Here is a 26,311-nt window from a genome sequence, read left to right on the forward strand (position 1 = left end):
GTACTTTTGCCATTGTTTTTTCACAGAAGGCTGAGCTTAAGGGCTATTTATATTGATTTGCATATTCAAAGAGGCGTTATTCTTGGAGGAGTTGGGGTGGGTCAGCGGGCGCGTGCGTTAATTTCCACGCTGACTGAGATTTATGTAGCGGAAGAACATGGAAGTTGGCGAACGCACAGATTTATGCGTCTGGATTTCTTTGTGCATAATACATTTCCGCGTTTGTGCTTACGTCAAGTTATAGTGCGAATTCTATGCACGGCGTTATGCATGAGGCCCCTGGTGAATGACATTGTAGGATGGTGTTAGTCAACAACTGCTGTTGAACACTTCCAAAACCAAGCTGATAGTTGTGGACTAATGTAGGTCTAGACCATCAATGAGACCTGTCTTCATTGAAGTGGTTGATGTAGAGTGGGTCAAGACCAATACATGGAGTGCAGTTGGATGACAAGCTGGACTGGTCAGAGAACACGGAGGCTTTGTTTAGGAGGCTGGGCTCCTTTAACATATGTAAGAAGATGTTCTATCAGTCGGTGGTTGCCAGCACTCTCTTCTATGCTGTGTTGTTTAAAATGAGATGCCATGAATCATGACTGGCATTACATAAAAAAAGCAACTAAAAGTAGCCCACTTAGACCTTTTTTTTGGCATGCAAGGCATCTTCTAAAAAGTTTGCATCAGTATACAGTGGGGCAAAGAAGTATTTAGTCAGCCACCAATTGTGCAAGTTCTCCCACTTAAAAAGATGAGAGAGGCCTGTAATTTTCATCATAGGTGTACCTCAAATATGAGAGACAAAATGAGAAAAAAAATCCAGAAAATCACATTGTCTGATTTTAAAGAATTTATTTGCAAATTATGGTGGAAAATGAGTATTTGGTCACCTACAAACAAGCAAGATTTCTGGCTCTCACAGACTTGTAACTTCTTCTGTAAGAGGCTCCTCTGTCCTCCACTTGTTACCTGTATTAATGGCACCAGTTTGAAGTCGTTATCAATATAAAAGACACTTGTCCACAACCTCAAACAGTCACACTCCAAACTCCACTATGGCCAAGACCAAAGAGCTGTCAAAGGACACCAGAAACAAAATTATAGACCTGCACCAGGCTGGGAAGACTGAATCTGCAATAGGTAAGCAGCTTGGTGTGAAAAAATCAACTGTGGGAGCAATTATTAGAAAATGGAAGACATACAAGACTACTGATAATCTCCCTCGATCTGGGGCTCCATGCAAGATCTCACCCCGTGGGGTCAAAATGATCACAAGAACGGTGAGCAAAAATCCCAGAACCACACTTTGGGGGTGGGGACGTAGTGAATGACCTGCAGAGAGCTGGGACCAAAGTAACAAAGGCTACCATCAGTAACACACTACGCCGCCAGGGACTCAAATCCTGCAGTGCCAGACGTGTCCCCCTGCTTAAGCCAGTACATGTGCAGGCCCGTCTGAAGTTTGCTAGAGAGCATTTGGATGATCCAGAAGAGGATTGGGAGAATGTCATATGGTCAGATGAAACCAAAATAGAACTTTTTGGTAAAAACTCTACTCGTCGTGTTTGGAGGAGAAAGAATGCTGAGTTGCATCCAAAGAACACCATACCTACTGTAAAGCATGGGGGTGGAAACATCATGCTTTGGGGCTGTTTTTCTGCAAAGGGACCAGAACGACTGATCCATGTAAAGGAAAGAATGAATGGGGGCCATGTATCGTCAGATTTTGAGTTAAAACCTCCTTCCATCAGCAAGGGCATTGAAGATGAAATGTGGCTGGGTCTTTCAGCATGACAATGATCCCAAACACACCGCCCGGGTAACGAAGGAGTGGCTTCGTAAGAAGCATTTCAAGGTCCTGGAGTGGCCTAGCCAGTCTCCAGATCTCAACCCCATAGAAAATCTTTGGAGGGAGTTGAAAGTCTGTGTTGCCCAGCGACAGCCCCAAAACATCACTGCTCTAGAGGAGATCTGCATGGAGGAATGGGCCAAAATACCAGCAACAGTGTGTGAAAACCTTGTGAAGACTTACAGAAAACTTTTGACCTCTGTCATTGCCAACAAAGGGTATATAACAAAGTATTGAGATGAAGTTTTGTTATTGACCAAATACTTTTTTTTTTTCCAACCATAATTTGCATATACATTCTTCAAAAATCAGACAATGTGATTTTCTGGACTTTTTTTTCCTCATTTTGTCTCTCATAGTTGAGGTATACCTGTGATGAAAATTACAGGCCTCTCTCGTCTTTTTAAGTGGGAGAACTTGCACAATTGGTGGCTGATTACTTTTTTGCCCCACTGTATATGTCAGTTTTTTATATAAACTCCACTGTTAGTCAATATTCATGATGTGCATCTAAAGGCCGTTTATGCTTCATGCTCAGAATGCTTATGTGCACTTATCATGACTGCCATGAGTTCCCAGTGTTCTTTTGTTGCGTCTTCTGTGCACATTGTCAGAAATTAACACACTGTGTGTGAGTTGAAGTACCAACAAAACTATGGATGGCGTGTGCATTCAAGTTTTGGTGTGTGACTTCGGCATAGTTGTTTATTATCAACATATTACAGCTGGCTTGCAGCAATTCAAGCATCACATATTCCCCATCTTAATGAAGCAATACATTTAAAGATCTCAAATGCGATGTTTTGTGTCACTTTTTAAAAAATTTTTTTAGTACTTGTGTACTAAACGGACGGCAGTGAAACCTCCCCCACGGAGCCTAACACTAGAATGGATAGGGGAAACCTTAAATTTCTATATAAATTTTTTTATCCCAATAAATTGTTATGAATTCGTCAAAACAGTTGTACGTATGTATTTCTATGATGTTCCAATTTCTGTGAATTTCTATATATTTTTTATCCCAATAAATGTTATGAATTTGTCAAAACAGTTCTGTTTTCCTTTCTCATGCCGTCCGTCCATTTAATACACAAGTACCTTTTTTTTTTTCGCTCCCCCTTCGCAACAGCAGAACCAGATGTTGTTTTCTCACCGTGATGATTTATCGCACTTGCACCAGGTGGAATCCTCCAGATTTACTTAAAGTACGTGCACAAGTATAGTCGGCGCACTGCTTGCTGAATTTCATGCGTTGCATATTTATTTATTTACTGCCCTTTACACCCTCTGGTATTTAGGGCAGCACCAAGGTTCATCCACAGATGTGTGTCTTTGGTCATTGTCTCCAGTGTGCTCCAGTGTCAAGTATGGTTCATAGCTTTCATCTCATCCGCCAACATTCATTGCCAGGTTGTTCTTGGTCTCCCACGTTTCTTGCGCCCTTCTGGTGTGCAGTGGAGTGCTGTTTTAATGATGGTATTGGCATCTCTCATCGTCACGTGGCCCAACTACTTTCAGTCCCTCTTTTTTATTATAGTACCCATGTCCTCTTTTTGACATTGGAGGAGGAGAAGGTTGTAGTTGGGGATCTTTCTGGGCCAAAAAATCCCAACGTATTCCTCAGGCTTATGGTGTGGAACTTTGACAGCTTGCTTAGGTCTTTTGTTTTCATGTGCCAGCATTTTCACCCATGCAGCAGTGTAGACAGGACACCAGTCCTGGGTAGGTCAGCACCATATACTGTACTTTTGATTGGTGGAGAGGATTCAGTGTTCAGTGTCATGATCTGTGTTTTTTTATTTTGGCTCACTCTCAGTCCCCCCTGACCTCCAAAGAGGCATGGGTGTCCAGTTTTTTCCTGCATGTGTTGGTGCGTGTGGGACAGCAAGGCAAGATCATCTGCAAGATCAAGATCTTCTAAGGTGGTGGAGAAGGATCCATCGGATACCTCTCATGCTTAATCTCTCCATTAATAGCTGTCACTAGACAAGCAAAAAAACACCTGTTCAGGATGATGATTGCAACAGCAGGTAAGATGTTTATGAAATAATGCATTAATTATTGGCCAATAATGCAATAGCTTTGCAAAATAGCAAAGTTTTTTTCTTCTCTTTTGAGTGGTGTTTAGGAAGGAGTAAATCTGGAAAATTCTGAAAATTCCTCTCATGACTTCTACTCTTACACTTAAAAGTGCATCCCACATTGAAAAAAACTTAATTCACAGCAAGCATTAACTGTCAGTAGTAAAAGTGAACTGTGATTTAATTTACTGCCAATAATTAATTTTTAAAAATGTATTAATTTACCTGTGCACTGTAATCTAATAACTTATTTATTTTTCTTTTTTGTACAATATTTTTTAAGATGGAGAATTACTAATGCTCACTCCATTTTGTGAAAAGCTATACATTGTTTCGACATGTGGAAGTGCACTGACCTTTTGAATAACTGACACAAGTGTCTATCTTGTAGTCTTTCATTCTAGTTAGCACTTTTTGCCTATTTTCTTGCCATGTTAAGAGTTTTGATTAAAATTATCTTTATATGGCTACTATATTTTTTCAGATAAAGACAACCTGTTAGTTTTTATATGAAAGGTAAATTTATACAATCAATTGCCACAGGACATGGTTGAGAAGCAACAAAAAGTAAAACCCTTTCAATTACTGTGAAAGCTGTGAGATTTGCAGGGTTTTGATCTACTTTTCTGTTAAACTAATAGTTGATTAATCAACATGCTTGAGTGTTCTACAGAACAGGTGGTTTACTACTGACGCATAAGGTATTTTTTTTTCCTGATTTACTCCCTAACAGTTTGTTAAAATTTCAGAAGTCTACCACTATTAGTAATCTATTTAACTCTTTAAGGGCTGAAAAGCACACAAAGCAATGGTTTCATACAGAAATCAACATAAAATGTGCTGCTGCGTGATGTAGCTGCCAGTTCTTAAGAATGAGTGACAGGCTGGCTGCTAGGCTGCAGCAGCGATCATGGTCACAGTGCATCGCCATCTGGTTTGTAACTGTTGTCATTGTAAGTGGCGATCCTCCCAGGCGAACATTGCTATAGGCACGTCCGCTACTCAAACCTGATCAGCTGGGGACTGATCAGATGATGCTGGTACCTCACATTAATTTTTGATCACTTGTATCAAGATCTGAGTCTGCCAAGGCGGAGTCCAGTGCAGGGTTAATATGCAAAACATCATCCACAGAGTATTTTGCTTTACGTATTCGCTTTGATCTCTCACCAGGTGTCTGCCAGTTTTGCTGCTGTTTGCTCCTTGCTACTCAGATGAGTGCAGGGAATATCGGTCATTCCAATGAAGCTAACTTTCCTTCTAGCAAAGAGAGTCCATCTAAAACCGGGGTGGACAGTGTCGGTCCTGGAGGGCTGCAGTGGCTACAGGTTTTCATTCCAACCCAATTGCTTAATTAGATACCAATCCTTATTTAATTTTATGGCTTGTTTGTATGCAATATTGGCTTCTTGCATCATAGATTTTTTTTCCCTTTCCAAGGATATCATCCAAATGATTTGAGGCCTAAAACAGATAATTTTCAGTCTGTCACATTTTTCTATTAAGTGTTTTATTAAACCAAATAGTGTGTAATGAATCCACACAGGTGTAAATGGAAACCAGTTAGATTGAGAACTGCTGGTTCCTTTGTCATTTGCATCTTATTGCTAAGAAGAACCAGTGAATGTAGCTGTTTAAGACTGAAACAAGCAATTAAAGATGGGGAACCTTAATAAGAGAGACCACTAAAATAAGGCATCAGAATGTAAGCTTAATAAATAAGTGCTTCATCAGCAAAAATGGACTTCTCATTAAGGAGCTGGGTTGTAACAAAACCCAAAGCCACTGCGGCCCTCCAGGACTGACATTGCTTTCACACTGTTTACATTTGATTAACCCCAATCAACCCCTCTTTTTGACAAAAGTTGACATCTGCCCTGAAAGAGTTAATGTATAATCTAATAAGTTATGATTTCTCTTCTTTTGGCCCTTCCCCCCTTGGAAAGTACATTTTGGTCCAATAAGGCCAGAAACATAGTGCACCCCTATTGTGAATAAAATTATGTTGAATAATTCCAGTGTTTAGTGATTGATGCAGAATTGACATTATTTCTGATACTCATTCAGAGTACTGCTTCAGTAGTAGTATTCAGTACTTCTTTAACCATGTTTGCTGATACTAAATATGAAGCAACTATTCTTAGTAAAAAAGAAAGGTGGTATTAGATTTCCAACAACAGAAATATGAAAAGAACTCCAATTCTTGTTGAGAGGGTGCATGAAACTTTTTTTTTTAACTGAATAATTACAATTTATTGAGATACATTAACAGAAACGTTATAATATTGGCCTGAAGTTACTTTTTGATAGGACAGGGGCATTTCTTTCCATTAGATAAGTGGGAAGGGATTCTGTGCACTGTAAGGGTCAGATTGGGTTTTAGAAAGAAAGTCATCATCATAAATGAAATCTTTATATATGCACATTCAAGTAAATATAGTCCAATAGGGTCAGAATCTTAATAATGGAATTGTTTTTTACTGTTAGCAATTTAAAGAAAAGGTTACTTTTTCTGACTTTAATCGATGCACAAAATCCTAAGAGACAACTTAAATAAAAACACAATAACTCATTAGTGCTATTATTTACCTTGTATGTTAAGGATATAAGGGTATTATAACAAATTAAGTTTACTTCAAGGTAGAAATGCTTCAATATGCCTCTTCTTTGTCATATAAACTGGTTCTGATGTTTATTTTATTTTTTTATGTTTTTATTTATATACAAAGTTGTAACCTATTTTTCAGCCTGAAATGATTTAAATATGCACATAGTAGATATCTGAAGTGAGCAAGATTTATCTTTTTTGTTTTCCCTTAAACATTTTTGACTTGCTGATTTACTTTCAGGATCAAATAGCAGTAACATTTGTTGTTTGTTGGATGCTTTAAATAGAAATTAATTTTATTGGAGCCGTGAATATCAGATCCTTTCAGTTGTCTTGACTGAATGTTAGGATGGAGCTATGTTTTTCTCTTGTGGCTTTGAGATAGCAAGTCCACTTTTGTGTGTGGTGTACTTTTGGATGATTAATTAAACTTGTGTTTTTTTAATTTACTGAAACCACAAATGTTCTGTACTGCTATTATGTTGCTTCTGGCATCCATTGTGAAAATGACTAATGGCCCTACAATATACCCAGCATATTTCTTAAAGGAATACACCACACAAAAATTAAATCTATATTGTGCGTTACTTTTATCCCATGTAGTTTGTATTGATGGCCGAGAAAAAAATGTTAATGTTCTTATACAGAGCAGAGGTAGCAAGTTTCTGATAGAATAGACCCTTATGGACCAGCTGTGCACAACAGTTCTTTTTGGGCGCATACACCGTCAGCATGGCGCTGCCAGATCTAAACACTAGTGTGGAGAGTTGCACATGTACTGAAGTGACTTTAGCTGCAGGTGGAAGTCCCATTTTACTTATGGTACCAAGCAGAGTTGTGTTGCAGTGCAGCAGTGAAAGCGCTGTGAAGAAGCAGTCTATTGTTACGGTTCTGCCTTTGTCCAGGAACTGCTCTGTAAGCTTTATGACCACAGACTTGGAATGTCTTTGCCTAGGGTTGTAACTCAAAACACAGTTCTCAACAAAAATTGCCAGATGTCCGAAATCGTAGCAAATCTGTTGTTTTTCACTCGTTCTGCACGGGTGTCTTTGTTGTCAAAGCGCAAATGCCGTATGATAGTCTGATAGCGGTCACGGGACATTATATTTTTGATTGCTGGTACAACAAATAGTTCTGAGCAGGCATCATCCACAACACCAACTGTGGTCATTGCTGCTGTTGTGCCAGCTCAATCCCTGCCGTACGCAAGTTCTCTGCTTGGTTTTGCATACTTGCGGCACCCAGCGTCAAAGCAGTGCTCCTGTTCCTGTGTGGTTTCCCTTTATTTTTTAGATTCATATCCCTGACGCGGCTTTATCAAATGCACTGAAATTAACTGCATATCTTTTATTGGTATAAGGCATCTCATTGTAATCAACCCACTGCATTCAAAATTCACCATAATTTAACTAACATATGTATTGGCACATCAGAGTCCGCACAAATTATGTGGGCTGCTTGTTTTAATACAATGCAATGGATTGTACTTTATAAAATATCTATATCATCTTCCAAATATTATTATAAAATCAAATATTTCTTCCTAAATAATAAATGTTATTCAATAACCTATCCGTGTGTTATGAATCTCCATGTAGACATCCTTCAACTAAACTATATAAGGCAAATTTATTCCCCTGTTTTTAAAATTAAAATTATGTTGAATTAGTCAAAAGTAAAGATACAGTGGGAAGACATGTGACTTTCTATAATTCTACAGGTTTCACATTAGGGGATTATGGCAAATTAAACAGAAGCTTGGAGCTCCAGTGTAGATTGTTTAGGCTCTGCTTGTTTGGATATTGACTGAAATTACATTTATGGGTGATATTGGGGATAAATGATTTCTCAAATTTGTTGTGTTACAACAATGCTTAGCTTCCGAGCTGGAAAGCTTGCATATGGCGTTGCTTTTATTCAGTTGTTCTTTACCATTATGTCATTTTAATCCGTAGTAAATCCACACATCTGATTTAAGTGACTTAAGATACTGATTTCAGTTAAACACGACACACCATTTTATGCGAAGTAGTAAATTGTATTTTTCTGTTGAAAGCATTGACAGGTGCATTAGCGTCATCTGTTGAATCGGATACCAAAAACAAAGATGAGCAAAAATCCACATGTAGTAATTGAGCAGGAAAGAGAATCACAAGATTGATCTTGAGAATTAAAGAATCGATATCAAATTGTTTAAATGAAAAATAATGATTAATCAGAAAATTGATACATATCCTATACCTAGACCTAATGGTTATGTGCTGTTAGTGAAATTTTGGGATTTCTTCCTCGGCTAGGTAGGTTTGCAGATGTGACATATTTCTAAACTTCCGTATAATGCTCCCAATGGCGTCACTTGGAATGTTGACTTTTTGGAAGATCTTCTTATACACGATGCCCTTCAGGTGCAATGAAATAATTTCCTCTCTTAGCTTTTGTGAACGCTCCCTGGTCTTAACCCATGATTACAGCTCACCTTTAACACCTTCATGGTCTTCATGGGCATGGTTTATATATGCACCACAGTTAAAGCCAGTTAAGGATCATTATTGAATTCCCAAATGCTTAATTATATTTTAGCTCCACTTTATGCCATTTAAAAACTAGCAGAAGTTTTTAAAAACAGCAAAATAATATAGGTGTTAAATAATTATGACTTGGATATACTAATAAAATATCCTGTTACTCACAAATACATCATACATTTTCTTTGTTGATTTTACACATAACTCAAATATAAAAACAATTGTAAAATCTCAGTGGAAAAATAAAAACTAAACTGAAATTACAACTAAATACTCAACCCTAACTGAAAAAAGTAAAAATTGGTGGAAAGAAAAATCTGTTTATGTTGATATTCTTTTATGTTTAAAATAAACAAACAGCCTACTATTTTCAGTGTTCCCTCTGAGATGTAGGCCCTGCTACTGGTAATGTTATTAAAAGTTGGCATGGAAGCCCTATAGGTTAATCCTTTGAACATTGACATTAAAGTGACCAGGTTGTTTGTCTTATGCCCACCCATTGCAAACATCAATTGTGCAGTGACAGTTTCGCTGTTACTCACTTTGAAGTAGCATTGATTTTTGAAACAGCAAAGCAAATCTCTTTGACCATATATTAAAATACAACCCTGATTTGAAGAAGTCAGCATTAACAATTCATTCACATGCTTTTTTTTTTTTTTTTTAAAGACTGTCTAGAAGTTTTTGCTTTTTGGAATTGTACAGTACTTTAGAACTTAAACATACAGACAGAAAATAGAATCATCTTAAAAATGGCTGGTGGCATACTCAGTCTGTGGCTGTTTAAAATTTATATTAACTCTTTCAATGCTTTTCTCTTAAACAAAGTTATTTTATATAATATATACTATATAAGGGTGTGTGTGTGTGAAATTAGGGCTTCAATAACTACAGTTAGTTACCCTGGTACTTACTATATAACTTGTATGTCTTCTCAATGACCAAAAGTAATTTTACTCATATTTTCAGATGTAGCAGAGGTGGTGGATGTAAATGCAGTAGAGGAATGAGGAGCAAAGAAGTTTGGGATCATTTTTAAAGAAATATGTACTTCGCAAGATATGAAGAATGAGCTCTCTTTGTTCAGGAAAATGCAGTGGTATCCCCCTCCCTCTCTCTCGCGCTCTCTGTCTTATATACTTGGGTATAATAATAATAAAACATTTTATTTATATAGCACCTTTCCCATGGTCAAGGCACTTACAGAATATAATAAAGAACGACAGCGTATACAGTATATAGCATTGTACAAAGCAGATAAATAAAAAAGAAGATTAAGACAGTGAATTCTGAAACAAAAGAAACAGGCAACATAATTGATGGTCTAGCACACACATACAGGTTACATTGGCATCTTGACAGAGAAGTAAACTGAGAGAAGGGTAATAAAGTCAAATAGAGCTAAAAGCCTTCCTGAACAGATGAGTTTTGAGTTGTTTTTAAAAGAATTCATGGAGTCAGCTGACCTGATTAATTTTGGCAGGTCATTCCAGAGTCTGGGCGCTATACAGCTGAAGGCCCTGTCACCCATGGAGTGTAGATTAGTGAGGGGCACAACAAGATTGCCAGAATCAGAGGACCTTAGTGGGCGGGCAGGCACTTAGTGATAGGGAAGGTCACTGATGTAGTTTGGCATGAGGTTATTTAAGGCTTTGTAGGTTATTAGTAGGATTTTATATTCGATTCTGTAAGACACAGGGAGTCAGTGGAGACGGAGCAGGATGGGTGTTATGTGCTCACTGCTGCTGGTTCAAGTAAGGACTCTTGCAGCTGAGTTTTGAATAAGCTGGAGCTGTGATATAAGATTAGAAGGGGCACCTGCCAGTAGGGAATTACAATAATCGATGCGGGATGTGATAAAAGCATGGACAAGTTTCTCTGACCGTCCAGAATTTCAGTTATCAACAATTTTTAAAGCTTCTTTGGCAGACTATTTCTTTAGATGATGGTGTCTGCCATTCTTTGTTTCCGTACTGTAAAGAAGAGGAGGCATCAGATATGTGACACTTGCTTCATCTCATGGTCTTTGTTGCCATCTAGCAACAAGACACACATACCCTCTAGGAAACATGTTCATACTTAAGAATGGTTTCAGCCTCTTCCCCCTACCCTCCCATAATGTCTTTAGCTAGATGGCAAAGTTAGTAAGAAAATGTGCAATTTCACATACATGTACTATTGTAATGAAGGAGAATGTTGTGCAAGTAATACAACTATTTAAACCACAAATTAAATGCACTCTTTTTATATAATTTCTTGCAACAGCTTTTACATGGAATATGTACGTTTGAAATATGTTTTATTTTTATTGTGATGCTTTTGTTCCCCTGAAATTTTTGATATACAAGAGCCTAATGGTGTTTTTTTTTTTTTTGTTTTTTTTTTCTTCTTCAAATAATTACTTGTTAAAACAAATTCTGTTAAAGATGCATACTTCTTTCCACATAGTATAAATGGGGAAAAGTGCTAGGCTTACTTCAAAAAGCTTGATAATGTTTTTTTTTTTATTTGAGTATCCAGGCAGATTAACTAAGTAGTTAAAAATATGCCTTTGTTACATGTCTCAAAAGTCTTTTAAATATTGTGTTGCATGACTTTCAATTGTCTTAGAGGAATTACGGTGAGAGAGGTGCACAAGTATCTTTCAGAGAAAATGTGTGTTTTAAGCATATTCTTTGAAAACTTCAGTGTCTCTGTGTACTCCGTTAATGCAAAGTTTTTACCTGCTTTTGGGATGCAGCATGCATAGCAATTCAAAATAGCATAGTTGTGGAGTTTTGTTTAACTGGAAAATATAATAATTCTGTCAATATTTTGTTTTTGGCATCCTGTAATTTTAAGAGTTATGTGGTCATGTTCAATGGTTATTAATGTTGCTTATTGTTTTCTCACTTTTTGTCTTGTCATTGGTGTAGTTCTTCACCTATACTTGTCTGTAGTCTAAAGCTATGCTGAGTCCTATCACACTTTAATTAACATAGCTTTGTTACAATCTTCCTTAATTATGAGTTATGTTTTTGACATAAAATTTTATGAAACTGTTTGTTCATAAACATTTTATTTTCTTTTAGGGGAAAAAAGACCTTGAGTAAAAAAAAGTTGAAAAGGAAGCAAAAGGCAAAATCCAAAGTGAAAACACGATCAAAGGTAAAAATGTATAATTTGCATTTATTATTTTTGAGAAGTTTAATGCAGAGATATTGATTTAGGTGCAACATCAAAGTTTTCTTGTGATCTTTATTTTCCTGTTTGAATGATTCTGATTCATATTGAAGAATGATTGAATTGTAGAAAACATTGGCAGATTCCTCCCCTTTATCTCAATTTGCTGTGCTACAACCAACAATTACAGTAATCCCTCCTCGATCGCGGGGGTTGCGTTCCAGTTTAAACATGCTCCATGACAAGACAGAGATGACAGTTCCGTCTCACAATTAAAATAATGCAAACATATCTTTCTCTTCAAAGGATTGCGCGTCAGGAACAGAGAATGTTAGAGAAAGAGAGAAAAGCAAACAATCAAAAACCAATAGGTGCCGTTCAAGCTTTTAACACTAGAATTACCAGAGTCTACGAAAAAACGCGTAGATCTGGCCCACCTTAAAATCGTTCTCACCTCTTTTTTTGTCTTCTAAATGAGCCGACTAAGACGAGCCAGCAAGCAGAGTTTGAGTGGAAATAATAGATTGTTATTTGGAACACACGCATTTCATGCGTGTTCCATTTCTACAGTAATCTGTGTAAACACATTGTTAAAACAGAAACTTTTTCATATTTTAGTAATAAATGTTACAAAATGTGGCATAAACTATAGAATTTGTGAAGCCTGACGTCCAAACATTAAATAAACACTTTCACAAAAGGTTCAAAGTTGTTACAACGCCTTCTGTGGCGTAGCAGTAAGATTTGCTGACTCAGAGCACAGCAACCTTGCCGTGCCTTAGAGACCAGAGTTCGACTCCCCTCTGGGGAGGAAGTGTTTTTTTTTTTTGTAACCTCAAACGGACATAAAATTGATAAATTGGTATGCACTGTAATTCGTTAAGTTTAAAATGTCGATCGCGGTTGTTTCTGTTGATTAATTCATACTTTTTTACTTAGAGTCAGAACAGGAGCTTATTTAGCTTCTGATCTGACTCTAACACCGCCACAGTATAAACTCACACCCTATCTGACGCTGTTCATTTTCAAATAATATTGTATTAGTGTGATTATGTTTTCTGATTGGTACTATTCACGTCATAAAATGATTTCTTTGAAACGTTCCATATATTTGTCTCTTTCTTTGTTTAAAATGTACGTTGATCACCGCCAGCACGTTGTAGCACACAGCAACTGGCCACCTGCATGTTCTTGCACGCACTGAATAAGCACACTGAATAAGACGTTCTATTTGCAATCATCAGATTCAAATGTTAACAGTTCACACACACGCAAGGATCGTCTTTCTTACATTTACAACGTGTGAACCTGTTACAATGTACTCCCTTCTCTCTATGCTGTGGTTTCTATTACAAGAAAGAAAGACGATATATGTGAAAACATCATCGCACTAATGCAATATTATTTGAAAATGAACAGCATCAGATCGTTTGTGAATTTATGCTGGAACTGGAAATTCTAATGTGGAATCAGTTCTGTATGGTTGTGGGCGTGGGTGTGAGTGGTGGACATAACTGGGAATTACTGTGAATGTGCGTGGTGTTTTGAGATAATGAATAGAGCTGCAAATTACAGGTGCTTGTTCAGTGTAATAGGAACCAAAGCACAGAGAAGTGTGTACACTGCAACAAGTACACATGTCGTAAATGTAGGAAGGGCGCTCCTTGGGTGAGCTATAGCGCGTCTTTATGTGAAAACAGCAGTGTCAGATGGGGTAGGGAGAATGAAAAGTGAATAAAAAAAACAAAAACAAAGCTAACCTTTACAAATATCATAAATTACACCGGCTATTGCAGACTGAAATCAAATGTATCTTTTTATTCTAAAATAGTAAAAATAAGAGCAGTTCACTTCTCAAAAGGCAGTCATGCAGAATCGAACTCGTGACCTGTTGATTCCCTGTCAGCAACTGATACTGTTGCGCCACGGCGGCAGTCGTTGTAGATAAGTGTCAATGTCGCACACTAAGGCCGCTTTTTTTCTGCAGTTGTATTTTTGAATAAAAGTGCACTTGTTCTGTTATATTTGTACCTTTCGTGAAAGTGTTTCTTTGATATTTGGACTTCAGGCTTCATACATTATATAGTTTATGCCTACATTTTGTCATTTACTACTAGAATATGAAAAACGTTTCTGTTTTAAAAATGTGTTTACACAGATTACTGTAGAAACGGAACACAAATGAAATGCGTGTGTTCCAAATAACGATTTATTATTTCCACTCTAAAACTCCACTTTACTCCCAGATAATCAATTAAAGCATGAGCTGTGAGAAATTCGTGCATGTTCTAAGTCGGTGGGGGGATAGAATAGCCGGCTACTTGCAGCTTGTCTTTATCAGTACATTTAGATGACAAAAGACGCTGACGGAGAGGTGCGAACGGATTTAAGAAGCGATTTAAGGTGGGACGGATCTACGAGTTTTTTTCGTAGGCTGTGGTAATTCTAGTGTTAAGTATGCAAAGCACCGTGCGGGAAGCATGTCCCTTGACAAAGCAGCTGCAAGGAAGCCCAGCAAGGAAGGGAGCAATGTGAAGGTAGTCTTTCAGCATTTTTAGACGAGCGTCCGTATCCTCTAGGCCAGTGTGCGAACAGCCCCCCTGCTCACACCCCCTCTGTCAGGAGCAGAGAATGTCAAAGCGAGAGAGAGAGAGAGAAAAGCAAACAATCAAAAATCAATAGGTGCTGTTTGATCTTAAGTATGCAAAGCACCGTGCGGGAAGCACATCTCTTGACAAAGCAGCCACAAGTAAGCCCAGCAAGGAAGGGAGCAATGTGAAGGTAATCTTTCAGCGTTTTTTGAGGAGCGGTCGTATCCTCTAGGGGTGCGAACAGCCCCCGTGCTCACAATATATTTGAGGAGTTTTATTTAATACGTAATATGTGCTCTGATTGGGTAGCTTCTCAGCCATCTGCCAATAGCGTCCCTTGTATGAAATCAACTGAGCAAACCAACTGAGGAAGCATGTACCAGAAATTAAAAGACCATTGTCCACTGAAACCCATGAACCAGCGAAAAAATCCACAATATATATTTAAATATGCTTACATATAAAATCCGCGATAGAGTGAAGCCGCGAAAGTCGAAGCGCGATATAGCGAGGGATTTTTTTTTTTTTCCTGAATTCTCCTGTCTTTTTGTAAAGTTAAATACACTGGAGTGGGTGATGGATGCAAGTTTAACCTTCTATAACAAAATTTTTAAAATGCGGTAAGAATCTCTAAGGACAGTTAATTTAATTTTCTGGAAATGGAAAGCACGTAAAGCTGCTTAGAATCATTAAGTATCAGGTCATTTGCCAAAATGTGTTAGCTGAACAAAAATTTAGTCATAGGTGTCTCACTTGACAACCACTTCAAGCACAGCTTAAGTGCTGTGTGGTATCCTTATCTCTGGTGGTTTATTTGTGTTATACAGGGTGGCCCATGTTTATGTATATGATTGAAAAGGTGTTATTGTCAGGAAACTACCAATGTTATTATCAAGTAACATAATGGAACATGAACATTAACGAACCGTAAATGTTTTTTTCATGCCCTGTTCTCCATGGCGTGGTCCAACAGTGTGCCATCCAGATCGATATACACCTGAAGAAAAACCCAACTTGGAAAGGCATTCGCCACAAGAGCTGTGTTGGCATCGGAACGCACACTCCTGGGCCTACCTGCTCCCTTCACTTGCAAAACAGTACAGATGATGACAAATTTTGTGTTTATTCTTGCAATGGTTAGCACACTAGGGCCACTACTGCATAGTTGTTTGTTGCAGAGTATAAATGCACACAACCTATTGTGGTGGGCGGCTGGGCCGCATGCCCGGCCGGGACGCCCTTCTACATATTATGATGGGCGGCTGGGTCCCATGCCCAGCCGGGATGCCCCTTCTACATATGTTTATTAGTTATTTTCATGGCTTTGAAGAAAAAAATGAAGCTGTTATTTATTTAACATGAAAATGTTTGTTTACTTTTTCAATTCAGTTATTCTACTAGTTAAATATTCATTTGTCATAGCTAAAGGATGATTAACCACATTTGAATATGAATATATACATGCTATATATATATCAGTACTTGAAATGTGTTCATCAGTTCCATTATTTATATAAAAGCTTAACACATATTTTCATGTTTCTGTTGTTATATGTTTTTTAATATGATCTCCCAGTCCAAAGTTTATGCTCTAGAATATTTGTTTCTTTTACTCCTGAGGAGGTGGAGTCTTATCTTTATAGCCACTATATAACCTAGGCACAAGTTCAACTATTACTGTTCGTAATCACTTTGCTGTTAATATCCAGCTAGACTAATAAATAGAATATGTGTTAGTCTCACCATAACTTTTTCCATTATAATGGGCAGAATGTTTGTGGCTATGGCTTTTCAGAACCTGCTAATGGCAGTGTAAAGTGAATAGAGACAGCATGCAGTGGTAGACTTATCATTTTGCAGCACAAAAGAGAGGGTGCCATTCAGGCACTAACAATATGTATCAAAAGATTGTACATACAGATTAATTTATTTACCCTTTAGAATTTGACATTGATCCCATCAATTGATTTATTGGCAGTTTATTATTACTGGGAATGAGTTAAAATTAAGTAACTCCTAATGCCATTGCTGTACTATCTCTCACACATCACAGATGCAGAATTCATCGTTTCATAATTAACATATTTCAGATGTGAGAAAAAAACAAATAGCAAACATTTACTCACTTTTGTCCCAGTTTCTGAAGACAATTAATATTAAAGTATTAGTGCTGGTAGGTATACTGGTTCTTACCAAAAACCGTTTATTTTTGTTATGATATGGATTTTTCTTATACCGCAATACCGGTTTAAATAGCCTAAACAACTTTTGGAATGTGGCGCAGCGGGAAACTGTTTAAGGAGGGGGACCTTTTTCACTGCTGTACCGCTAAACACGCATGCAACGGAGTACATGCGTTAGTGGAGGGTATTGAACGGTGAAAATGGACAGAGAACATTCTGAAACTGAAACTGTAGCAGACGGTAAAGTTGAACATGATGACACAGAAGAACTTTTGCCGAAGAAAAGGAGCAGTGTCTGTTGTCTGGAGATATTTTGGTTTTAAAAGGTTGGATGTGGACCATTATGTTCAAATGTGTGAATACTGTTTCTATACTACTGGATAATACTGCAAGCCAAGTTGTACTTGTTTTATTTTTTTTCGATACTGTGTAATGTTCCTGGGTACTGTGTAATAGTGTGATGACATGTTGACTTTATTCTCGTAATTTGTCATTAAAGTAGAACATCGTAAACTAAACTTCATCTTAAAATGAATATTTAATTTACTAGATTTTCTCAAACCCCGTCATAAGTTATGTAGCACATTGAATGCTTTGTGTTAAGTGTTTCCCAAGCCATGTTAATCACTATGTGCTTCTTCAACTGACTTCCTCTTGCACTAAGAAGAGGTGCAGGCAGCTATTGCTGCACAGGATACACTCACTTCATGATATACCTGCTCTCTGAAAATTTAGAATGCTAAGATAAATACTTGAAATCATTTTCATGACGAAATGCATTAAAGCATGTATTAAATATCCACGGTGGCGTGGCGGTAGTGCTGCTCCCTCACAGTAAGGGGTCCCCAGGTGTACGTTCAGTGTAGAGAACTTTATGGCAGGTGTGACGAGGCTCCAAAAAACTGGATGTATGAATGGGTATTGCACAGGTTTAACTTAAATATTGTGTAAATGTTGGGTTTGTGATCTGGTGGTCGGAAACACAAACACAGAATTCAATGGATGTTCTTCTGAGTGGTCTTTCTTTATTGCATGCGTGCTGTCTGTCTGATGTACCAAACCCCCAGTTCCTATCCTTCCTTTTTCTTTCTCCACATAACCAATCACCACACGATAAATGTCTTTATAAAATTAAAACTAGTTATAAACTTAGATCACGGTGTATTCAGAACTTTTAAAAAAATCTTCGTTATACATGTTTAATTATGCAATCCATTCAGGGTTGAACCCATCCCAGCTAGCATTTTGTGCGAGGCAGGAGCAAATCCTGAATGGGGAGCCAGCACATCGCAGGGTGAATACGAGCAATACATACACTTGCGGGGTCAATATAGCAGAATAAAAACCCACATTCTACATGACTTTGAAAGGAAACTGAAGCACGCCAAGTAAACCCAGAAAAACATGCAAATTCAAGGCAGGGAACACCCGGGACCCCCTTGCTGTGAGGCAGCAGTGCAACCTCCACTCCACCGTGCCCCCACAGGCTTAATGCATGCTTTAATGCATTTCATCATGAAAATGATATCAAGTATTTATCTTAGCATTGTAAATGTTCAGGGAGCAGGAATATCATGAAATTAATGTACTCTGTGCGGCGATTGCTGCCTGCACCTCCTCTTAGTGCAAGAGGAAGTCAGTTTAAAAAGTGTGTAGCGATTAACAACTGGGTCGGGGAACACTTAACACAAAGTATTTAATGTGCTACATTAACTTATGACAGGGTTTGAGAAAATCTAGTAAATTAAACATTGATTTTAGGATGAAGTTTTGTTTACAACATTCTACTTTAATGACAAAATAAACTATGAGAATAAAGTGGAAATGTCGACTTTAATCTCGACATAAACGGCGAGAATAAAGTGAAAATGTCGACTTTATTCTCGAGTTTTTTTTTCTTCTTCACTGTGTCCGTATTTTTTTTCTTCACTGTGGCCCTAATACGCTTCCGTAGGGCTATACCACAAATAGCATTATAAATGCAAGTTACAGTTTTATTATTTATGTACAGTATATTACTTAGTTTGAAGCAAGGTCCATATTAATGCAATTTGCCTTAATGATGGTTCATTTGGTAAAGATGACATCACCAAGTTGCACTTGTTTTATTTTATTTTTGTTTGCTGAATACTGTGTAATGTACCTAGGGTTGAAGTCTTGAAGTAATAGTGCAACTTCCAATAATAATACTATTATTTATTTTATTGTTATTTATTAGTTTAAATATTATGTAATTTAATGATGGTAAAGTTGTTTAAAAAGTCACTTTAACGTGTCAGTGGACAGAGATTGTTAACATTAACAGAAAGTGTAGTTGGTTTACAAAAATATTTACTATTTATTCCTTTTTTCTAAGACATGTTCAGTGCAATACAACTTTTGACAAGCACCTCTAAATGCCTCTTTGGATGGTTGAAAATATGTTGTCAAAATTTTAGTTTAAGTTGTTTGTAAAATTTGTTCAATAAAAAGGTTCTATATTTTGACTGCCTCTGTCATGCAATGTGATTCCTTCTCTTCATTAGTGCCACCCCCTTGAAAAGTATCACTTTATGGGGCCATGCAAACCTGTATTAATACTTGTGTGCACATTAAAATGTTTTTTGTACAATGTACAGTTCACATGACAGTGGAATAGGTTATTCTTAGCCAGTCTGCTGCAGTAATTGCAGTGGAAAATGTGGTTAACATCCACTCGTGCATGGGGGGAAAACAATACCATTGAATACAGTAAAACCGGTATAATTTTGAAAAATACCGTGATACAGAATTTTGGTCATACCTCCCAGCACTACAAGGTATATAAAGTGTGATTGTCCAAAGACTTTAAATGTAAATGCTAAATATAAACAATATTTAATTGTTTTCTTCACAGTGAACAGTATGTTAAATTAACACATACTGTCCAACAAATGTAATTCAAAAGGTAGATCATTTGAGCCTTTTGTACAGTATAATTACTTTGTAATAACAAATGTTTAGGTTGAAAATTTGAATCTAACAAAGGTCAGCTTTGTACGTGTAAAGTAATCTAACAGGTATTTTTTTTCCTCATCTCGGTAGAGTGAAAATCTAGAGGGAGTACTGTCTGTACCAGACATCAAGCTTCACAGCAACCCATCTGCTTTCAATGTTTACTGTAATGTTCGGCACTGTGTATTGGAATGGCAGCAGAAAGAGGCTTCTCTAGCTCTGGCATCCAAGACTTCTGTTCAGAGTGGAGATTCTGATAGTGATGAAGAGGAGGAGTCCAAAGAGCCACCTATCAAGCTTCCTAAGGTCAGTTACTTCATTTTTTTTTCTTTCCACTTTTTTGTGTGTGATAAAACTCAAAATATCTTGTACTCTACCTATTTTTCCCCTTTTGCAGAAAATGTTTAAAAAATGTTCAAGTACCCCTTGCTGCAGCCTGTGCAATGAGAAGGAGCTAGATGTTTGGGGTGGTGCTAGATGTTGGTGTTGTGGGGATGCTCATTTACCATAATACACAGAATCTATGCTTAATTTCCTTGCACTTTTTTACCATATTATATACAGTATAACCTTCAAACTACTATATCTCTGTCTAGCCACTATAGGACATGTCATCTAAAGTATCAAATGAAGCTAAAAAACTGATGTTTTTTGTTTAATATGAGAAATCTTATTTGTGTGATCTGTATAAAGTGTGTCTACATAATGTGTATTTTCTTTATCGAATCAAGTAAAGGTGTTTAAAGGCTATAAGGGAGCCACAAGTAATTTAAATGTACTATGTGCTGCAGCTTACAGAACTGGCCATTTTTCTAAAAGTGTGTAAACATAATGATCTGTGTGCTTTTTAAATCAATTTAATGAAAGTCACTACTTCTTTGCAAGTGATTGTATGTGTTCCATATGTTTCACTCCTGACAACTGGACAACTTGTAGAGTGCCTGATGTTAACTACATACAGTATAGCAAATTATTTCTAATCATCCTTTAAGTATATGTGTACAGAACGTTTGACCAAAGTTTCTTGCTCTGTAAAAATTTGTGTACATTTCAGCCATTTTTTCTAACATATTATGATTGCCCTTACATTAAAACTGACTTTCATGTGTCTTTTAAGATAAAGCAACAAATATTAGGTGTCAGATGACCTGGTTTTCAAGGACCACTTGAAGGAGCCTAGAGGAGTATAATAAGAATATTGAACTAGACTGACAGATTCAGAATAAATTATAACTATTATAATTCTATTAATTTAAATGTAAAAACAACTCGATTAAACACATGTTTAAATGTCTTTCACAAAGACTGGCAGGTGTCGCAAAGGAAAATTAAAAATGATCTATTTGGCTGAATTAATAATCCATTTGGGCTACTTTTTTCTTGCCTGACACCTGCTGCTTTGTAATGTATGAAAACCTGTAGAATTTATTTTTCATTTTTGGGGCTGTGTGTTTCAAACAGATTGAGGTCCACCATAGCTTCTGTTTATTTATTTAACAGTGATAGACTACCCGTAATATTTACGTATTTTGACAGTAATTTTATATTGATTTGAAAGTTCCTTCTTGGCATATTTATTGCCCACACATGCAAAGTCCTGTTTTTATAAACTTCAGAAATTATACTTTCTCTTTTTATCTGAAACCTTACTAGCACTAGAAATTTTGAACAGGTTTAAGAAAGTAGCACTTCAGACATGGCTTAATTTATTTTAGTGGCAGATTTGGAGACCCAAAAGTGTACTGTGTGTGTGTGTGTGTCTTAGATTTTTTCCCCCATACAAATGGCTAGCAGTTGGCAAGTAAAGCTATGAATTGATGATGACTTGTCAATTAAATTTGATTTTTAATTGGTACCTGGCGATTTGTGATTCGATTCAATTTAAAATAGCAACACCTGTGCCTTTTTTTAAATATATGCTTTCCAAATAAATTAGCAAGTCTTTCTCCATAAACTAATCCTCAAAAACTGTAATAAACTAGGGGATTTCAACTTTATCATATGTAAGACAGATTCTTTTTTAAAAATTATTTTTTCATGTAAGAACATTAGGTACTTTGATTGTGGTATAAAAATCGAAAGCCTAAAAGTTACGTACCTTTTTAATATCCAAATAATTATTATATAGTCAACTTTTTACATTTTGAATTCAGTTCCAAAGAAGTATTCACAATTTACATATACCTTGACGTCAATACAACAGCAAAGTAACTCCTAAGGCCTAGTCTTCTTCTTGGCTGTTCCCATTAGTTCTTTAGTCCTTTTTAAAGGAAGGATGAAGGTCCCTGGCCATTGACAATTCTGTTTGAAACAAAAGCTTTCAATTGTTTAATATTGGTAAACCCTCAAATTTTATGTTTGATATGTTTATTTTATTAATAATTATTCATCATTTTTTCTTTTTGTATATTGTTCTGCATTAGAATGACGATTCCTACAGATATTATAAAAATGATGGTACACTGAAAAACCAACACTAAAAATGTTGTAATGTTGGTGGATTGGACCTGAGAGAGAGACGCACGCACACACACGCGCACACACACACACACACACACACACACACACACACACTATGTGAGCTTCTCATTGGATAGATGAGATGGTGAGAAAGACAGCACTCACCTGTTAAAATTCGCTTTTTTTTGTAAAAATCCCTTGGTTTTGATGCATGGTTTTTGGGCAGTATTGAATTTGGGATAGTTGCAGAGGGGTGGGATTACCTGGGATTACAGTGGAAACTGTTCTGCTCCATGCTGCAGGACTTCACTCATAACTCTTTCACCACATTATCCAATTCATTGTCCAACACACACTGGGGCCAAATCAAAGTCTCTCTTTGCTTACTAAAGGAAAGCCAAGCCCTGAGAAATGAGGTCAGTCGCTGTGTTTTTTGAGGGGCACTTTTTTGTAGTGTTTTTTTGGGGTGTGTGTGTGTGTGTTTACCTCGCATGTCTCTTGAGAGCTGCTCATGTATTGCATAGCTTGAACCTGCAGCTCTTGTCATTATAAATACTTATTTCTTTATCTTGTCAGCTCTGTGTTATACTTCCTATGGAGAGTTTTTTCTTTAAAAAAACAAGAAAAAAAGAAAACATTGCTTTCTATAAAGCATAGAGTCAGAACATAAACTTCAAAATGTTTTCCAAAATAGGAAGTGACCTACAGTACAGTAGTTGCATGTGAAATACTGCAGAAATCTTTTCTACCACGTCTTTTTCTTGGCTAACACTGTAGATTCTGAAATTATGTCCTACTTGTTTTTTGTAATATCAGTTCTATTCATATCAGATGTGCTTGTTTATTTGCCAACGATTTCCAACATATAGATTACTGTATGCACATACACATGTCACTCCCCATATGGAGCAGCAGCCCCACCTCCTTTCACTGACTGTGATGCTTTTTAAATTAGCTTTTTGCTTTCAATCTTGAAGAAAGTAATCTACAGTAAGTCTGTCAAATTAGGCAAAAATGAACATTCAGTTTATCACGGGTAGTACTTAAATGTAAATTTAATAGTCGGTGAACTATACAAAAGTTTGAACTATATTCCCTTCCAAAATTACTGGCACCTCTGGTAAAGATGAGTGGAAAGTCATAGAAAAATTACCCTTTGGTGAATTGCCTTAATCTCCGACTGAAAATAATAAGGGAAGCATAACCTTGAACTGTGGTAATTTTTTTCTAAGAAAAAAATAATCCCTCTTTAAGCAGTAATTGTTTTTAGCAAAACCACATGTGCCATGATTATTAGCACTTCTAGAAATTTTTGTGAATAAAGAGTAACTGAAGCAGTTTTTCCATTTATATCTTATTTTAAGGTGATCAGACAATGTAGAACCTCACAAGCAGTAATCAATGACTTCCTGTTTCACTGGGCTATAACTGAGGTCAAATTCCTGTATTCAGTCATTATTAACATGGAACAGATAAGAGAATACACAATTCAAATAAGGGAAAAGTGTGTTGACCTTCATAAATAAGGGAATGGTGATAAAAAAATTAGCTAACCTCTTGAAAATGCCCTTAACTTCAGTTAGGCCAATAATTAAAAAGTTCTAATAAACTGGAACTGTTGGCAGTTTGCTTGGAAGAGGGCCTAAGTTTATTTTGCCCTCACACACAGTAAGGAGGATGGTAATAGAGGTTAAAAAAAACCCAGGGATCACTGTTTGAGAAATACAGAGAAATGTAGCATAATCATCATCGCCATCTATCTAAAGCTACCATCAGATGCCGCTTCCATGCCAACAAGTTATTTGCAAGGGATACCGGAGAAAAAAGGCTTTTTTGTCATTTAACCACAAATGTAAACCCTTGGAGTTTGCTAAACGCTACTGGAGCTTTGATTGGATGGAGCCATATTCTGTGCTGAGGTAAAATGAAAATTGAGCTGTTTGGTAACAAGCAGTTAAGGTGGATTTGGCATAGAAAGGATGGCTATACCAAAAAGATCCTTATCTTCAATGACAAGTATCATGGAGGTTCTGTGATGTTGTGGGGCTCTTTTTCTTCCAAAGGGAATGGGAACCTTCTTGGGGTACATGGGATTATGGTCTCCATGAAATACCAGGAGATTTTATTTTTAAATGTGGCTGCCTATACCAAGAAACTAAGATTGGGTCATTGTTGGATCTTTTAGCAGGGCAATGATCCAAAACATATGTCCAAATCAACACACAAATGGTTAAAAGTTATTTTTTTTTCCTTAATTCAGGCACAGTAATAGCACAGACCAGCCATTCCTGCCTCACAGCACTGCATGAGGTTTGCATGTTCACCGCAAGTTTTTACAGATTTTTTGGTATGAGGGAGTGTCAGCAAGTTTACTCATTCAAACACATTGCCCTGAATTCTTTAAATATCATATCCTCTGCAAGAGGGACTCATCTGTGATGCTTCAATCTGTTCTGTCACACACTATATTTTTAAGAGAATAACACGAGTCTTTGAAAAACCTAATTATTTTATTTAAATACACTGCAGCGTAATCATTTCAGATTTCTTGTTTTGTAAAAGTACAGTGAAACTCTTATGTGCTCTTTTTGCTATGCTGCCAATTGGGGTAATTCTTGCTCTATAGGTTATGTAAAACAATTCCACTTGAGAAAGCGACTGAAAGAAGACAAGCAAGCAGGAAGTGCATTCTTGTCTCAAGAAAAATAAGACCAATAGTCTGTGATAAAATGGTTAAAGTTTCCTTTCATTATCACTAGGATGCCATGTTTTCTTTAATTAAAACCTTTACTCAAAGTGGACATATTTGGTAAGTTTTATGGGTCTCTCTGTCCCCTATGAACCATGTACCCTTCAGTCCCATTGCAAGCTACAAGATCTGAGAAGGTATTTTTAAAATTTATCCAAAGTTCTTCACTTTAGAATAAGTTTATGTGACAAATTATTATATACCATGATCATCAAGAAATAAAACATTGGTGTACTCTAAATTTGGTAACATTTTTTCGAATATAATTTAACTTGAACATGCTTTCATATCCTTAATTTTTGTTTTTCTTTCCATTTAGTTAATTTGATTGTGCTTAACATACGTATTGCTTAATTATACTATATGCCATATTGATGTTTTTCATTTAGCGTGTGCATTTAAAGATTGTAATTTTTTTAATGCAGATTATTGGTATTGGGCTATGTGGTGTTTTTGAGCTGATCAAAGAGACAAGGTTTTCTCATCCTTCGCTGTGCTTGAGGAGTTTGCAAGCCTTGCTCGATATGTTACAAGGTCAACAACCAGAAGGCTTTCAGTCTGAACCACCTGATGTTCTGGGTATGTGATACTATTTGCTTTCAGCTTACTTTGCACTGTCCATGTTTCAGAAGTTTTCTCTGTTGCTGTCTCCTTACAAAAGTATTCACCCAATGTTGAACCTCTGGAAAGATCTATCCTGAAACTGGTCAACAAATTTTGTGTTCATTGGGATTGGCTCCAGCAGACCCCCATGACCCTGTAGCTAGGATATAGCGGGTTGGATAATGGATGGATGGATGTCATTTTGTAATGCACATGTTCACCTTAGCCTAATATCTTTTGAAAATTGAGACAAGTTCTATTATAGGTCCTGTCTGTCTTTATTCACTCATAAAATGCCTTTTCTGCCACTGATTAATAAGTAAGTTTTATAATGCTACCTGCAATAACAAAAATTAGACCAAAAATAAGTTTTTTGTTTCACTAGACATTCAGACTTCAGGTGGCATGTTTACCACTTCAGTCGTTCCATTTTTTTAATGACTGACTCAGTTGTGCTTCAGGGACCCTAAAACTGCATAGAATTGTTTCTTGTTGATCTTTGCCTTTGTGCCATAATATGAGTCTATTGC

General features: G+C 36.8%; 1 protein-coding gene across 1 annotated transcript in view; it reads left to right on the forward strand.

The window, feature by feature from the left end:
• mycbp2 (MYC binding protein 2) overlaps positions 1-26,311 on the forward strand; it is a 412,376-nt gene that overhangs the window by 43,273 nt on the left and 342,792 nt on the right. The window contains 3 exon segments of the mRNA XM_051926880.1: positions 12,132-12,207; positions 20,060-20,275; positions 25,604-25,757. Coding sequence (XP_051782840.1) covers positions 12,132-12,207; positions 20,060-20,275; positions 25,604-25,757 — 446 coding nt within the window.

The sequence above is a fragment of the Erpetoichthys calabaricus genome, chromosome 4 (genome assembly GCF_900747795.2).
Source record: "Erpetoichthys calabaricus chromosome 4, fErpCal1.3, whole genome shotgun sequence".
NCBI classification, from domain to species: domain Eukaryota; kingdom Metazoa; phylum Chordata; class Cladistia; order Polypteriformes; family Polypteridae; genus Erpetoichthys; species Erpetoichthys calabaricus.